The sequence below is a fragment of the Lolium rigidum genome, chromosome 4 (assembly GCF_022539505.1).
Source record: "Lolium rigidum isolate FL_2022 chromosome 4, APGP_CSIRO_Lrig_0.1, whole genome shotgun sequence".
Classification (NCBI taxonomy): Eukaryota; Viridiplantae; Streptophyta; class Magnoliopsida; order Poales; family Poaceae; genus Lolium; species Lolium rigidum.
In genome coordinates this window covers 250,340,894-250,359,084 of record NC_061511.1, presented here as the reverse complement: position 1 = coordinate 250,359,084, position 18,191 = coordinate 250,340,894, and the positions used below count along the sequence as shown (strand labels likewise).

At 42.1% G+C, this 18,191-nt stretch overlaps 1 protein-coding gene across 1 annotated transcript; it reads right to left on the bottom strand.

Moving 5' to 3' along the window:
• Nucleotides 1-14,321: 14,321 nt before the first annotated feature.
• LOC124707489 (fructose-1,6-bisphosphatase, cytosolic) lies at nt 14,322-16,971 on the bottom strand. Its single transcript, XM_047239145.1, has 11 exons — nt 16,560-16,971; nt 16,307-16,381; nt 16,078-16,139; nt 15,925-15,991; nt 15,714-15,827; nt 15,541-15,627; nt 15,357-15,427; nt 15,213-15,278; nt 14,996-15,082; nt 14,835-14,910; nt 14,322-14,619 (listed from the first exon to the last, which is right to left on the bottom strand). The coding sequence occupies exons 1-11, from the start codon at nt 16,764-16,766 to the stop codon at nt 14,506-14,508; spliced, it is 1,026 nt and encodes a 341-aa protein (XP_047095101.1). The 5' UTR covers nt 16,767-16,971; the 3' UTR covers nt 14,322-14,505.
• Nucleotides 16,972-18,191: the final 1,220 nt, after the last annotated feature.

The following is an 18,191-nucleotide window of genomic DNA, read 5'->3' as shown; positions in this document are numbered from 1 at the left end:
ATGAAATATGTGGTTGCTCTCAAAAAAAAAAAAGGGTGCCGCGTTGCGTGGTGGACTGTGAGTCTGTGACTAGTCCCCGGCGCGAGAGATTGACTCTAGTCCATTCTCGTGTATACAGTACCACTAGATTTTTCTTCTGTACAACTTTCCGCATTAATGTGATTGGATGTAGATATAGGCATATAGACATCGCATGCAATAATTTAATTAGGACCAACACAAGAACTTTCCCGCCTAATTGATCATGCTATTTATTACTTGATTTTGTTTGTTTTGGTGTTTTAAAAAATAAGATATTGGCTTTGTATACAAGAACAGATGAAGTATTCATAACCAAAAACATTACCACTAAATTTTTATGCAGTATAAATGTGCTCATTAATGTGATTGGATGCAGTCATGGAGATAGAGACATTATATGTACTCCTTTCGTCTCACAAAAGTTGTCTTAGATTTGTCAAAATTTAGATGTATTTAGACACTATCTAGTATATAGATACATCCAAATTTTATCAAATCTCAGAAAAAATTCATGAGATGGAGGGAGTAATATATTTAAGTAGAATGAACACAAGAAGTTTTCCACCTAATTGATCGTGCTATTTATTAGTTGATTTTGTTTGTTTTGGTGTTTAAAAATAAATTATTGGCTTTGTATACAAAAATAGAGGAAGATTTTTTTATTACATGCATGCTTCGTATCATCAAGGTTTGTAAATGACTAATCGTGCTTACTGCACGATAACAAAGAAAGTATTTGTAACCAAAAACATTACAAAGTACTCCAACAACATAAATCATACCCCAAAACAATCACAACGAGAAACCAACGGGCAAGACTTTTTGTCCCAGCGGTTGTAACCGATGGTTGATCGTGTGTTTTTACTATTGGGAAGGCGACTCAAGCGGGTATAACCATTGAGATTAATCCAGCTTGTGCAGCCTTGGTCTACTGCAATTTTATCACTGAAGTCATGGAAGAATGTTAAGTTGCACAGCGTGGAGATAAATGTGCCAACCACGGAGGATACGATATAAACTTTTAGTTTTACCGAAGTTCTCCTTTATCAAAAGGTTTGAACCAAAAATAAACCTGTAAGCGTGAAAAGCAAGGCTAAAGCTAAAATCTACAAGTAGGGTGAGAGAAGCTTCCTGGAATGGTAGAGGTATGGGTTCTGCTAACAAAGTAAACATGCTAAAGAGTTGGTAGATGAGTATGGCTTGCATTTCATCCGAATCCAGGAAACTCAAATGGAGGAAATTAAAGATGTTTGGTTAGATCAAATTGGTGCTAGGCAAAATTTCTTTTGGTATGTTTCTCCCTCCCAAGGTAGATCTTGTGGGATCTTGGTTGGGGTGAAAAATTATGTTTATGATGTCCCGGAAGTGGAGCATGCCATCAATTTTGTTTTTTTTTCGAAATGGAGGAAACATCACCCCAGCTTCTGCATCCAAAGGATGCACACAGCTTTTTTTATCAGATTATTCACAAAACCTTACAAGAACAATACAAAACTTCAAACTCGAAGCCACCTCACTAAACCTACAGTGGGATGAAGGTGGTGACAATACACAAACTCACATCATCTAAAAACCAAATGCCTTCCCAAACCGCCCAATAGCAGATGAGAAGCACATCCAGTCAAGCAGACTCTCAGCGCACGCCAACGCACACGCCATAGAAGTTGCTACCGCCGTCTTCCTCGACTCCATCTTCAAGAGAGATCATCGCATTAACCTTGCAAGACCTGCCGTCGATGCCACCAAGACACCAGATGGCTCCACCATCTTGCACGCATACATCATCCCGCATCCGTCGTCGATACCCTGCAGCACCATGCCACCGAGACACAGCGCCAACAATGTGGTAGATGAACACCACTCCACCAACATCCACCAACATCCAGCAGCTGCTCCAAAAACGATGCCCCAAGAGGTAGAACGACGCAGGTAGCACCGCCATCGTCCGATCCAGAGACCCGGACCTAGGGTTTCCCCGGAGCAGCACGAGTGAGAAACCGCAGACTGCAACGACGATGCCTTCAACAAGGTAGCGGCTCGACACGTCGCCATCGCCCGCCAACCGGGTCGGAGCACGGTTTTCACCGGCAACCGCGCATCCCCAACTCGCCGAGTGTAGTGCCAAGACGGGCAAAGATGACGCCTTCGACAAGGTAACAAAGTCGACCGACGCAGCCATCATCCGCCAAGACCGAGGTCGAGGCTCAGTTTTCACCGGCCGCCATGACACCCCGGACTAGATCACCATTGCCGGAGCCCTGTGTGAGATCTCAGGATCCCCCACACAGGACTACCAGCCTGGCCGACCACCTCCGACGAAGAAGATGACCACCACCACCATGCCCGGGGCTGCTGCCCCAGGTTTCCTCATGACGCGAGAGATGCCCACGAACGCCTCACCGCCGAGGAGGCAGAGCCACAACATTGAGCCCCCCCCCCCCAGCCCAACGGACTGATACGTCTCCGACGTATCGATAATTTCTTATGTTCCATGCCACATTATTGATGATATCTACATGTTTTATGCATACTTTATGTCATTATTATGCGTTTTCCGGAACTAACCTATTGACGAGATGCCGAAGGGCCGCTTGCTCGTTTTCGCTGTTTTTGGTTCCGAAATCCTAGTAAGGAAATATTCTCGGAATCGGACGAAATCAACGCCCGAAGATCCTATTTTTCCACGAAGCTTCCGTAACACCCGAGAGCCGCCACAGGAGGGCCCTGTGGGCCCCAGACGACAGGGTGGCGCGGCCCAGGCCTTGGCCGCGCCCCCCTAGTGTGTCGTCGCCTCGTCGACCCTCCGACTCCGCCTCTTCGCCTATATAAAGGTCCCTGACCTAAAAACCTCGACACGTTCGACGAAACCGAGAGAAAACCTTCCGAGCCGCCGCCATCGCGAAGCCAAGATCCGGGGGACAGGAGTCTCTGTTCCGGCACGCCGCCGGGACGGGGAAGTGCCCCGGAAGGCTCCTCCATCGACACCACCGCCATCTTCATCAACGCTGCTGTCTCCCATGAGGAGGGAGTAGTTCTCCATCGAGGCTCGGGGCTGTACCGGTAGCTATGTGGTTAATCTCTCTCATATGTACTTCAATACAATAATCTCATGAGCTGCCTTACATGATTGAGATTCATATGATGATGCTTGTAATCTAGATGTCATTGTGCTAGTCAAGTGGATTTTACTTATGTGATCTCCGGAGACTCCTTGTCCCACGTGTGTAAAGGTGACAGTGTGTGCACCGTGTGGGTCTCTTAGGCTATATTTCACGAATACTTATTCACTGTTATGAATGGCATAGTGAAGTGCTTATTTATATCTCTTTATGATTGCAATGTATTTTGGATCACAATATATCTGTGTGCTACTCTAGTGATGTTATTAAAGTAGTTTATTCCTCCTGCACGGTGTAATGATGACAGTGTGTGCATCGTGTAGTACTTGGTGTAGGCTATGATTGTGATCTCTTGTAGATTATGAAGTTAACTATTGCTATGATAGTGTTGATGTGATATATTCCTCCTTTCGTAGTGTGAAGGTGACAGTGTGCATGCTATGTTAGTACTTGGTTTGGTTATGTTGATCTCGTCATGCACTCTAAGGTTATTTAAACATGAACATCGAATATTGTGGAGCTTGTTAACTCCGGCATTGAGGGTTCGTGTAATCCTACACAGTTAGTGGTGTTCATCATCCAACAAGAGAGTGTAGAGTCTAGCATCTATTTATTTATTTTGTTATGTAATCAAAGTTGAGAGTGTCCGCTAGTGAAAGTATGATCCCTAGGCCTTGTTTCTAAATACAGCTATTGTTGCTTATTTACTGTTTTACTGCATCTTTACTTCCTGCAATTTTACTACCATCAACTGCACGCCAGCAAGCACTTTTCTGGTGCCGTTACTACTGCTCATATTCATTCATACCACCTGTATTTCACTATCTCTTCGCCGAACTAGTGCACCTATTAGGTGTGTTGGGGACACAAGAGACTTTTTGCTTCGTGGTTGCAGGGTTGCATGAGAGGGATATCTTTGACCTCTTCCTCCCCGAGTTCGATAAACCTTGGGTGATCCACTTAAGGGAAACTTGCTGCTGTTCTACAAACCTCTCGCTCTTGGAGGCCCAACACGGTCTACAAGAATAGAAGCACCCGTAGACATCAAGCACTTTTCCGGCGCTCGTTGCCGGGGAGGAAAGGTAAAAGGCTCTCATACTCCGGTCCCGAGTAAAGTACTTTTCTCGGCGCCGTTGTGTGTGTGCTAGAAGCTATTTCCTTTAGATCCCGCAATTGCATCTTTTTGTTTCTTGTTTACACTAGTTTGGCATAATGGACAACAATGAGCTTCTTATTCTATTTCCCGATTTAAGACATGGATGGTTTGATGCGAAAATTAAAAAACCCATGGAACATATTAGTATGAACACTTTGAATACCGTTGTTGCTAATGATATAGAAAGTTCTAAGCTTGGGGAAGCTGGTTTTGATGAGCATGATCTTTTTAGTCCACCAAGCATTGAGGAGGAAATTTACTTTGATGATACTTTGCCTCCTATTTATGATGATTATAATGATAGTAGTCTTTTAGTACCGACTGTTATGGAGGATAAATTTGATTATGATTACAATATGCCTCCTATATTTGATGATGAGAATAATAATGATAGCTACTTTGTTGAATTTGCTCCCACTATTACTAATAAAATTGACTATGCATATGTGGAGAGTAATAATTTTATGCATGAGACTCATGATAAGAATGCTTTATGTGATAGTTATATTGTTGAGTTTGCTCATGATGCTACTGGACATTATTATGAAAGAGGAAAATATGGTTGTAGAAATTTTCATGTTACTAAAACACCTCTCTTTTTGCTGATAATCTTGAAGCTGCACTTGTTTTATCTTTCTATGCTTGTTGCATTATGCTTCATGAACTTGTTTATTTACAAGACTCCTATGCATAGGAAACATGTTAGACTTAAATTTATTTTGAATTTGCCTCTTGATGCTCTCTTTTGCTTCAACTACTATTTCTTGCGAGTGCATCATTAAAACTGTTGAGCCCATCTTAATGGCTATAAAGAAAGAACTTCTTGGGAGATAACCCATGTGTTTATTTTGCTACAGTACTTTTATTTTATATTTGTGTCTTGGAAGTTGTTACTACTGTAGCAACCTCTCCTTATCTTATTTTTATTGCATTGTTGTGCCAAGTAAAGTCTTTGATAGTAAGGTTCATACTAGATTTGGATTACTGCGCAGAAACAGATTTCTTGCTGTCACGAATCTGGGCCTAATTCTCTGTAGGTAACTCAGAAAATTATGCCAATTTACGTGAGTGATCCTCAGATATGTACGCAACTTTCATTCAATTTGAGCATTTTCATCTGAGGAAGTATGGTGCCTCAATAAAATTCGTCTTTACGGACTGTTCTGTTTTGACAGATTCTGCCTTTTATTTTGCATTGCCTCTTTCGCTGTGTTGGATGGATTTCTTTGTTCCATTACCTTCCAGTAGCTTTGAGAAATGTCCAGAAGTGTTAAGAAATGATTGTGTCACCTCTGAACATGTGAGTTTTTGATTATGCACTAACCCTCTAATGAGTTTGTTTCGAGTTTGGTGTGAAGGAAGTTTTCAAGGGTCAAGAGAGGAGGATGATATAGTACGATCAAGAAGAGTGAAAAGTCTAAGCTTGGGGATGCCCTGGTGGTTCATCCCCGCATATTTCAAGAAGACTCAAGCATCTAAGCTTGGGGATGCCCAAGGCATCCCCTTCTTCATCGACAACTTATCAGGTTTCCTCCCTTGAAACTATATTTTTATTCGGTCACATCATATGTACTTTACTTGGAGCGTCTGTTTGTTTTTGTTTTTTGTTTTTGTTTGAATAAATGCTTGTGTGGGAGAGAGACACGCTCCGCTGGTTCGTATGAACACATGTGTTCTTAGCTTTTAATGTTCATGGCGAAGGTTGAAACTGCTTCGTTCATTGTTATATGGTTGGAAACGGAAAATGCTACATGTAGTAATTGGTAAAATGTCTTGGATAATGTGATACTTGGCAATTGTTGTGCTCATGTTTAAGCTCTTGCATCATATACTTTGCACCTATTAATGAAGAAATACATAGAGCTTGCTAAAATTTGGTTTGCATAATTGGTCTCTCTAAGGTCTAGATAATTTCTACTAAAGAGTTTGAACAACAAGGAAGACGGTGTAGAGTCTTATAATGTTTACAATATGTCTTTTATGTGAGTTTTGCTGCACCGGTTCATCCTTGTGTTTGTTTCAAATAACCTTGCTATCCTAAGCCTTGTATCGAGAGGGAATACTTCTCATGCATCCAAAATCCTTGAGCCAACCACTATGCCATTTGTGTCCACCATACCTACCTACTACATGGTATTTCTCCGCCATTCCAAAGTAAATTGCTTGAGTGCTACCTTTAAATAATTCAAAATTTATCACCTCTGATTTGTGTCAATGTTTTATAGCTCATGAGGAAGTATGTGGTGTTTTATCTTTCGATCTTGTCATTTACTTCTGACAGACTTTCACAATGGACTAGTGGATTCATCCGCTTATCCAATAATTTTGCAAAAAGAGCTGGCAATGGGGTTCCCAGCCCCGATTAATTAACTTTCATTAATAATTCTCTTCACATGTTTTGCTCTGATTCATCAGTAAGCAACTTAATTTTGCAAATAGACACTCCTTCATGGTATGTGATTGTTGGAAGGCACCCGAGGATTCGGTTAGCCATGGCTTGTGTAAGCAAAAGGTTGGGAGGAGTGTCATCCATAAATAATGAAACTAAAGTACATGTGTAAACAAAAGAGAAGAGGGATGATCTACCTTGCTGGTAGAGATAACGTCCTTCATGGGAGCCGCTCTTAAAAGTCTGGTGGATAAGGTAGTTAGAGTGCCCACTACCATTCGTTGACAACAACAAACACCTCTCAAAACTTTACTTTTATGCTCTCTTTATGTTTTCAAAAACCAAAGCTCTAGCACAAATATAGCAATCAATGCTTCCCTCTGTGAAGGGCCATTCTTTTACCTTTTATGTTGAGTCAGTTCACCTATCTCTCTCCACCTCAAGAAGCAAACACTTGTGTGAACCGTGCATTGATTCCTACATACTTGCATATTGCACTTGTTATATTGCTTTGCATTGACAAACTATCATTGAGATATACATGTTACAAGTTGAAAGCAACCGCTGAAACTTAATCTTCCTTTGTGTTGCTTCAATACCTTTACTTTGAATTATTGCTTTATGACTTAACTCTTATACAAGACTTATTGATGCTTGTCTTGAAAGTACTATTCGTGAAAAGTCTATGCTTTATGATTCATTTGTTTACTCATGTCATTACCATTGTTTTGATCGCTGCATTCATTACATATGCTTACAACAGTATGATCAAGGTTATGATGGCATGTCACTCCAGAAATTATCTTTGTTATCGTTTACCTGCTCGGGACGAGCGGGAACTAAGCTTGGGGATGTTGATACGTCTCCGACGTATCGATAATTTCTTATGTTCCATGCCACATTATTGATGATATCTACATGTTTTATGCATACTTTATGTCATTATTATGCGTTTTCCGGAACTAACCTATTGACGAGATGCCGAAGGGCCGATTGCTGTTTTCTGCTGTTTTTGGTTCCGAAATCCTAGTAAGGAAATATTCTCGGAATCGGACGAAATCAACGCCCAGCATCCTAATTTTCCACGAAGCTTCCAGAACACCCGAGAGCCGCCAGAGGAGGGCCCTGTGGGCCCCAGACGACAGGGTGGCGCGGCCCAGGCCTTGGCCGCGCCCCCCTAGTGTGTCGTCGCCTCGTCGACCCTCCGACTCCGCCTCTTCGCCTATATAAAGGTCCCTGACCTAAAAACCTCGACACGTTCGACGAAACCAGAGAAAACCTTCCAGAGCCGCCGCCATCGCGAAGCCAAGATCTGGGGGACAGGAGTCTCTGTTCCGGCACGCCGCCGGGACGGGAAGTGCCCCGGAAGGCTCCTCCATCGACACCACCGCCATCTTCATCAACGCTGCTGTCTCCCATGAGGAGGGAGTAGTTCTCCATCGAGGCTCGGGGCTGTACCGGTAGCTATGTGGTTAATCTCTCTCCTATGTACTTCAATACAATAATCTCATGAGCTGCCTTACATGATTGAGATTCATATGATGATGCTTGTAATCTAGATGTCATTGTGCTAGTCAAGTGGATTTTACTTATGTGATCTCCGGAGACTACTTGTCCCACGTGTGTAAAGGTGACAGTGTGTGCACTGTGTGGGTCTCTTAGGCTATATTTCACAGAATACTTATTCACTGTTATGAATGGCATAGTGAAGTGCTTATTTATATCTCTTTATGATTGCAATGTGTTTTGTATCACAATATATTTCGTGTGCTACTCTAGTGATGTTATTAAATTAGTTTATTCCTCCCGCACGGTGTAATGGTGACACTCGTGTGCATCGTGCGATACTTGGCGTAGGCTATGATTGTGATCTCTTGTAGATTATGAAGTTAACTATTGCTATGATAGTGTTGATGTGATCTATTCCTCCTTTCGTAGTGTGAAGGTGACAGTGTGCATGCTATTGATGGCGTGTAACTCACACGTTCGTTGGGAACCCCAAGAGGAAGGTATGATGCGCACAGCAGCAAATTTTCCCTCAGAAAAAAACCAAGGTTTATCGAACCAGGAGGAGCCAAGAAGCACGTTGAAGGTTGATGGCGGCGGGATGTAGTGCGGCGCAACACCGCAGATCCCGGCGCCAACGTGGAACCTGCACAACACAACCAAAGTACTTTGCCCCAACGAAACAGTTGAGGTTGTCAATCTCACCGGCTTGTCTGTAACAAAGGATTAACCGTATTGTGTGGAAGATGATTGTTTGCAGAGAAAACAAGTAAAGAACAAGTATTGCAGCAGATTTGTATTTCAGTATAAAAGAATGGACCGGGGTCCACAGTTCACTAGAGGTGTCTCTCCCATAAGATAAAAGCATGTTGGGTGAACAAATTACAGTCGGGCAATTGACAAATAGAGAGGGCATAACAATGCACATACATGTCATGATAAGTACAGTGAGATTTAAATTGGCATTACGACAAAGTACATAGACCGCCATCCAACTGCATGTATGCCTAAAAAGTCCACCTTCAGGTTATCATCCGAACCCCTTCCAGTATTAAGTTGCAAAGCAACAGACAATTGCATTAAGTATGGTGCGTAATGTAATCAACAACTACATCCTTAGACATAGCATCAATGTTTTATCCCTAGTGGCAACAAGCACATCACAACCTTAGAACTTTCTATCACCGTCCCGGTATCAATGAAGGCATGAACCCACTATCGAGCATAAATACTCCCTCTTGGAGTTAAGAGCAAAAACTTGGCCAGAGCCTCTACTAATAACGGAGAGCATGCAAGATCATAAACAACACATAGGTAATAACTTGATAATTAACATAACATGGTATTCTCTATCCATCGGATCCCGACAAACACAACATATAGCATTACGTATAGATGATCTTGATCATGTTAGGCAGCTCACAAGATCCAACAATGAAGCACAATGAGGAGAAGACAACCATCTAGCTACTGCTATGGACCCATAGTCCAGGGGTGAACTACTCACTCATCACTCCGGAGGCGACCATGGCGGTGAAGAGTCCTCCGAAAGATGAATCCCCTCTCCGGCAGGGTGCCGGAGGAGATCTCCAGAATCCCCCGAGATGGGATTGGCGGCGGCGGCGTCTCAGTAAGGTTTTCCGTATCGTGGTTCTTCGTTCTGGGGTTTTCGCGACGGAGGCTTTAAGTAGGCGGAAGGGCAACGTGGGGGCCACACGAGGGCCCCACACCACAGGTCGGCGCGGCCGGGGCCCGGGCCGCGCCGCCCTATGGTGGCGGCCCTCGTGGCCCCACTTCGACTCCTCTTCGGTCTTTTGGAAGCTTCGTGGCAAAATAGGACCCCGGGTTTTGATTTCGTCCAATTCCGAGAATATTTCGTTACTAGGATTTCGAAACCAAAAACAGCGTAGAAACAAAGAATCGGCTCTTCGGTATCTTGTTAATAGGTTAGTTCCAGAAAATGCACGAATATGACATAAAGTGTGCATAAAACATGTAGGTATCATCAATAATATGGCATGGAACATAAGAAATTATCGATACGTCGGAGACGTATCAGCTATGTTAGTACTTGGTTTGGTTATGTTGATCTGTCATGCACTCTAAGGTTATTTAAACATGAACATCGAATATTGTGGAGCTTGCTAACTCCGGCATTGAGGGTTCGTGTAATCCTACACAGTTAGTGGTGTTCATCATCCAACAAGAGAGTGTAGAGTCTAGCATCTATTTATTTATTCTGTTATGTGATCAAAGCTGAGAGTGTCCGCTAGTGAAAGTATGATCCCTAGGCCTTGTTCCTAAATACTGCTATTGCTGCTTGTTTACTGTTTTACTGCATCTTTACTTCCTGCAATTTTACTACCATCAACTGCACGCCAGCAAGCACTTTTCTGGTGCCGTTACTACTGCTCATATTCATTCATACCACCTGTATTTCACTATCTCTTCGCCGAACTAGTGCACCTATTAGGTGTGTTGGGGACACAAGAGACTTCTTGCTTTGTGGTTGCAGGGTTGCATGAGAGGGATATCTTTGACCTCTTCCTCCCTGAGTTCGATAAACCTTGGGTGATCCACTTAAGGGAAACTTGCTGCTGTTCTACAAACCTCTGCTCTTGGAGGCCCAACACTGTCTACAAGAATAGAAGCACCCGTAGACATCACGGACCTAGATCGGACCCGACATGATTGATTAAAAAAAGTGATGATTTTAAATAAAATTTGATCGTTATTTATGGGGATGCTCAAACCGTAAGCACTAATCATATTCTTCCCACTTTTGAGAAGCTTGATCATTTCTTAGTCACCACAGATTGGATGGATCATTATCCTCTTACACAAGAGACAAGACAAGGGAGTGGTCTCACCACACACCTTTGTTGCTAGACACTGGTGAGGGGTTTGCAGGTCCTTCAGTTTCAAATTTGAGTTGTGTTGGTTGATTAGAGAGGACATAACAAAAACTATTAGACCAGTTTGGAAGCTTCTGCTGGTAAAAGAAATTCCATGGATGAATGTAACTGGAGGTTGTCAGAGAATAGGAAGAAACTAAAAGGGTGGAACGGAAATGTGGATAGTGTTTTTAGAAAAGAGAAGAAAAAAATTGTTTTTCTTGATAATCTTGAAAGACAGCTGAGATTAATGGTTTGGATTTGGGGGAAAGAGAAAAATATTTTATATTAAAAACAACTTAATTATCCGGTTAGGGAGGACAACATTAAATCGCTTCCATAGAGTAAAAAGTGTTGACCTCAAACTGGGACAAACTTGCACTTGGTATTATATGAATAAAATGAATGATAGGAGAAGGTAAAAAACGAAATAATGCATATGATGGATCGGGGTGATGTGGTTGAAGGTGATGAAAATCTGATTGCTCATGGAACTGATTTTTACAAACAATAATTGGGCATTCTGATAGAATCTAGGTGGGAGCGGATTTTGATTTTCCAAATATGGTGGTTATTGAGTCTGACCTAGCTTTCCTCCTTTGAAGAGATTAAGGAAATGGTTTTCTCTTTGGCACATAACAAAATCCTAGACCTGATGGTTTTCCTAGAAAATTGAACTATTCTTTTTGGATTTGGTGAAAGTTCCTTTGAAAAATCTTTTTGGTGGCTTTTTTAATGGTAATTTGGGTATTGGTATGATAAATTATGGTACGATTACCTTAATCCCAAAACGTGAGGATGCCATGGAAATTTCGAAATTTAGGCTTATATGCCTAATGAACACAAACTTGAAAATTATTATTAAAAGAATGAATAATGGGTTGGCTCCGATAGTTGATAGAACTCAAACTACTTTTATGGAAAGTAGAATCATTATGGAAGTTGTTTCCATGCTTCATGAAATTATTCATGTAGTTAAAATGGAGAAAAAATGCCATGGGTGCTTTTCAAAGTTGATTTTGAAAAATCCTTTGATAATGTGAATTGGGCTTTTCTCTATAGTGTAATGATAAAAAGGGTTTTCACACAAGTGTAATGATCTTGTGTTTAGCATCATTAGTAGTGGAAAAGTGAACATTAAAATTAATGATTAGATGGGAGGGTTCTTCTCTACTTATAGGGGTGTGAGGGCAGGGTGATCTCATGTCCCCCATCCTCTTTAATTCTCTAGTTGACTCTTTGAGTGTAATGATTTAAAATGCACAACGGGGTGGTGTTATAACTGATTTGGTATCTCACCTGAGGGAGAATGGGATTGCCATTCTCCAATAGGCAAATGTTACCATTTTCCTGTTAAATGAGGGTTTTGAAAATGCTAGGATCTTGAAATTCGTGCTTTGCCTTTTTGAACAAATGTCTGGGCTTAAGATAATTTTTCCTAAAAGTGAAGTCTATTGTTTGGGCAAATGGAAGGAATGTATACATATTTATGAAGAGATTTTTACTTGTAAATCTGGGGTGCTACCTTAAAATATTTGGGGTGCCAATTGATAAGAAAAAAAACTTCTTAATGCACATTGATAACTTGTAGATGATAAGATGGAGAAAGATTGGGTTGTTATCAAGGGAAGCATTTGGATATGAGTTCTAGAGTTAACTTGTTGAATGCTTGTTTGACCACTATACCCTTGTTTATGTCTCCTTTCTATAGAGTAACTCTAGGAGTACAAAAGGGAGTGAATATGTTGTTGTGGCAAGAAGAACAAGGGACTAGGAAATACCACTTAGTAAATTGGGAGACAGTTTGTACTCCCAAAGATCTAGGTGGGTTTGGAGTGTTGAATTTGGATGTGATGAATATTAGTTTGTTGTGTAAATGGTTGTGGAAGTTGGAGAATGAGGATGGTGCTTGGCAAAACATTTTGAAGAAAAAATATCTTCATAAAGAAACTCTAACACAAGCTACGCATAGGGTGGGTTCATCTCAATTATGGCCAGGACTGATGAAGGTGAAGCCAACTTTCTACAATTTCTGTAATAGAGTGGTTTCTGAGAATAAAACAAGATTTTGGAGAGATGTATGGTATAATCAAAATAGCCTTTGGCAACCACCTACCATATATTATACAACATGTCCTTTAATCAACATATACCCGTGGATAAAGTTGTAAATTCTTTTGGAGGTTTTTTGACTTCTAAAAGACATTTGCAGGGTGAGTTGCCCACTAAATGGTTACAGTTGTTAGATATTATTCATGGGGTAAATTTTACTCCAGCCGATGATAAGGTGTCTTGGAAATTAGGGAAAGGGGATTTACTGTCAAATCCTTGTATAGTGCTCTACAGAATAGACCACATGTCAAAGCTTTCAAATTGATGTGGGGTTTAAAAGTTACAGCAAAAGTTAAGATGTTCATGTGGCGCTTAATGTAAGGGAGAACTTTGACTAGGGATAGTTAAAAGCAAACGAGGGTGGGTAGGGGATCAACATTGTTTGCTCAGTGCTAAAGATGAAAGCATTGATCATTTGGTTTTCTTCTCTCCAATTGCAAGGTTTATTTGGAGCACTTTTCAATGTACCTGTAATACCCCTGCTCAATCCAATAGAATGGCTGAGCTTGGGGATTGGGTCAACAAATTCAGAGGGAAAGATATAGTTAAAGATAAAGTATGTTTAGCTGCTATGTTTTGGGCTATCTTGAAAATCAGAAACAAATCACGTTTTGACAATATTATGCCAACTGATCGTAGTGATATTATCTTCTTGATTTGTCACTATGTTAACTACTGGTGTGACCTGCAGAAACCAAATGTCCGAGAGAAACTAGAGCGAGGAAGTGAATTGGTGAAGCAGATGATACAGCAGATCTTCAACAAATCTCGTGGTTGGACGCTGGTTGGGCGCCGCTATGTCGAAGAATTACCAATTCATAGCCTTTATATATCAATAATACTTCTGTTTGGGCAATGGTCATGTAAAAACTCTATAGAATTTTTTTTTGCTTTGTTAATGAAGCAGGGGAAATAGCTCCCTTTTATCAACAAAAAAACGGAAGAGTTGTTCTCGAGGAATACTGAGTCATCAGCCTTTTTAGCTCATTGTAATACTGTTATTTTCAATTAATAAAGCTCATGATTTCCTCAAAGTGTGAAACTTTGTAAGAAATGTGGATGTGGATTTTTTTAAATTATTTTTGTCCAGTCTCCATATATAGTATTTTTTCACATCTAGCCCAAGACCATGAAGTAACTGTAGTTATACATACTGAATATTGTGCAACATCTGTGTATACTGATACTTTTACATCAACGCCAAGACCACTATTTCAGAATCACCATAAGATGCCTTCTTAGGAATTTCCTTACAAGTCAGAACATAACTTCTTTTTGAGCATGTTTATGTGGCTGCAGGTACCCAGATCAGGCGTTGCTTGACTCTGAAGCGTACAATGATTTGATCTCCTCTACATCATCGTAGCTCCCGAGGAATATTGGAGATCTCTGGTGGATCTCAGTAGGAACAAGGTCAAGAGCCTGCGATGCGGACGCAACAACTACTTTTCAGTTAAATATCACGCCAAGTATAGGCACGAGCATAAAGTTAAGATGACGTTGTAAGATTACACGCCAAATATGCTCATACTAGAATCAGACAAAGTTCGGCTAAAAAAAAGAATCAGACAAAGTAATAACATAGTATAAAGAAGAAGATGTTGCTCTGACAATCAGGTGGAATCAGTTCAGCCTACCCGTTGTTTGCCTGTGAAAGATTGGCCTCCGGCTTGCTCCATCAGGAACGACATGGGGAAAACTTCGTACAGAACACTGAAATACACCATCAGAAACCTCAGAAATGCATATTATTAATCAGCCGGGCATACCATGAAGGAGACTGCTAGCATCATCGTACCGAAGTTTTCCGTTTGGGCTCTTCTTGTCTGCAGGGTACAGAAATATGCCTCCATAAAGCAGGGTACGGTGAACATCGGCAACCATACTGTGGAGTTCAGAAGCATGCAATAAGATCATTAGATTCAGTAAACTATGAAAAGGTCAAAAAACAGACTGAAAAGGCTATTGAAGTATTTCACTATGCTGTCAGAATAACAGTTGTAACGCTGACTCACCTTCCAATATATCTCAAGGATTTCGGTGATGAACCATCTTGGGGAAATTTGCATTTCTCTACAAACCTGCAATGTTGGCTGGAAAGTTCAGCTTAACTTCTTAAGAGGTTGTAATATTTGTAAACTAAGATGAGATGTACATACTTTGCGGTAGGCACGTCCCAGTTTCTGGCGTTTCCTTCATTGACCGAATATATCTTTCCTTTATTCGGAATCTGAACAAATAAAAAGATATACAGGACAATAGATATTCGATTTTAACTGTTGTTTCTTGCAGTTCAGGCAAAGAAAAAGAAAAGGATTCTGTTATAGTAGTATTATCACAAACCTTTATGTTGGGATGAGTGAGTATGAATTCCCCAAGGGAAGGATCAAGAGTGAAACCGTTTACACCATTTCCAGTGCTCAAGACAAGCTGTGATAAATCAGAACAACATTCAATCTAGGATGGAGAGTTAGCGTAAACTAATGGTCGGAAGTGCATTAGGGAAACATGGTTACCGTGCATGAACTCCCATACATGCAGTAGCCAGCCGCGATCATGTCAGTTCCAGGTTGCAGCACGTCCTCCAGAGTCGCATTGTCCTTGTCTTTGATCATGTAGATCCCAAAGATCTGCAGAACAGGACAGAACATAAACACACGGCCAGTGGCATGTGCCATATCATAATCTGTGATCAGCATAGACAACCACAGTAGCACGAACGCATACCGTTCCGATGGAGACGCCGCAGTCGATGTTGGAGGAGCCATCCAGCGGATCAAAGCAGACGCAGTACCTGAACAGCAAGGAAAGATCCCGGTAGGTCAGAAAACAGCATCCACAGCACTATGAAACTATGAAGAGCTGCCTGGATTGACATACTTCCCGCGGAGGGGAGCGTCGACGAATATGGCCTCCTCGTTCTCTTCAGACACCAGAACGCACTGCACAGAGCAGAACGGCGAAGTCAGAGCCTTTGAGTATTCAATAATTTTTTGTTTGCTAAGTGCACGGCAAAGTCAGAACCTTAATTAATTGGTAACTGAATTTTCTAAGACTTCAAAAAGATAACCACTGGATAAGTGATGTTTTAGGAGAGCCAGAGGATTACAGTGCGGCCGCTGCTGACGAGCGCCTTGACGAAGACCTCGTTGGACAGCACATCCAGCTTCTTCTGCTCCTCCCCCTGCTCCCTCGCATCGCATGTTAATTATTTTGTCAACGATCGAGCGTGCAAAGACTAAACAAATTGAGAAAGGGACTTGACTCTTGAGGAGCGGTGCCGTGCAGGCGAAGGGATAAGGAATTTAATCAGAAGAAGAAGACGTGTATAGGTGGCGAGCGAGGTAAGGGTGCTTGCTTGCCTGGATGTTGGTCTCTCCGGCGAGGCCGATGAGCTTTGCGAGGCCGGCCTTGTTGACGGCGGAGGCGACGAACTTGCAGCCGAGGACGATGTGTGAGAGGAGGATGGTGAAGTCGCCGCGCGACTCCGGGTGCCGGCCCTGCTCGTTCAGCGCGTGCCGCGTGATCGTCATCAGGTCCGTCCGCTGCGCCTCCGCCGCGTGATCCATCTCTCCGGCTAGCTACCTAGCTAGCTACGGACGGTGCTGGCTCTTGCCGATCGTGGAAACTGGAGGTGACAAGTGATCGAGTGAGAGTGCCGACGGCGAGAGCTGGGAGACCAAATGGACGCGCGGCACCGGGTGCGGGAGGGAAGGAGCGGTCCGGCGATTGAAATAGGCGCATCGGGGCGCTGGTGTAGCGCGGATATGCTTGGCAGCGCGGCCAAACGTGTCCGGGAAAGGAGGGAAGAACAGCTGGGCTACCACCGATCGACCGGAATCGTGCGCAGTGCCCATTTGACCAGCACACACCAAGCATCCCTGTCAGCGCGTATGTTCGACCTGATCCTAGGCTCATATACTTACACATCAGATACAGAAAACAAATCCCTGGCAGCAGTGCTAAGCTTAGTTGACTAATCTCGTGTTCCTGGAAGGATAATGTGGTTATGGCAAACGAATGGCGCTCAAGAGGTGCAGAACAGATAACCTTGGGGCGATAACAAACGCAACGGCAGCACCTGCAGCTGATGTCATAGGCTGTTCGATAGCTAGCAGCCATCGCTCGTCAGCCATACCGATACATGCTCCAGCAACAGCTATGTAGTGGTCATCACTCGCCGTCCCGACAAATTCTTGAAAAATAGCAAAAGGAAAATAGAACCAGTTACATATGCTTATCAGTCTAACAGTTCTACCACGCGGAGACCACAAACATAGCTTGAGCTAGGTGTAGCTTGTTTTTTTAAAAAAAAAAATGATGATTTGAAGTTTAAAAAAATCTAGATATAGACAATATTGTGAGGCCTTGCTTTCACACATGAAGGAAAGAATTGAGTCGGGTAAGTAAGCCCTATTGGGGATTAACGGCTCGAGTACGATTATAGCGTCTTTTTTCTGTTGTGCAGGCTGGCCATTTTAAATAGGGGAAACACGGAAATGTAGAAGATGAATATGCCTAGTCTACCGCTACTGTTTGATTGGCAATCCTTAGATTATAGGGATGAAGCAAAGGAGTATAACCTACCTGCAACTATGTTTTAAAGCAAAGAAATCTATCGAAATTATCATTCCAATCTGAGGGGATATCTGAAGCTACCGATCTGGAATCTCACTCAAATCCAAACCTAGCAATTTTTATTTATTGCTCCTCCTTTTAGAAGGTTCGTAGCCAAGTACTACCTCTGTTCTTTTTTAATTGACACGGGAGTACAGTCTAGTTAGTAGAGCTTATATACATGCAAGGCACCGATTAAATGCGAACGGAGGGAGTAGAAGAGAAGAAAAGAGATTTAACTCAACATTGCCTGCATCTAAAAAAGAATCAGATTTAAAAGAAAATAGAATGCCATGTTAAAATATTAAAAACAAAAATGAGCCATGTATAGCTCGTCTTACAGAAGTCCACACTCTTCTACTACGTGTCTTTCTTTT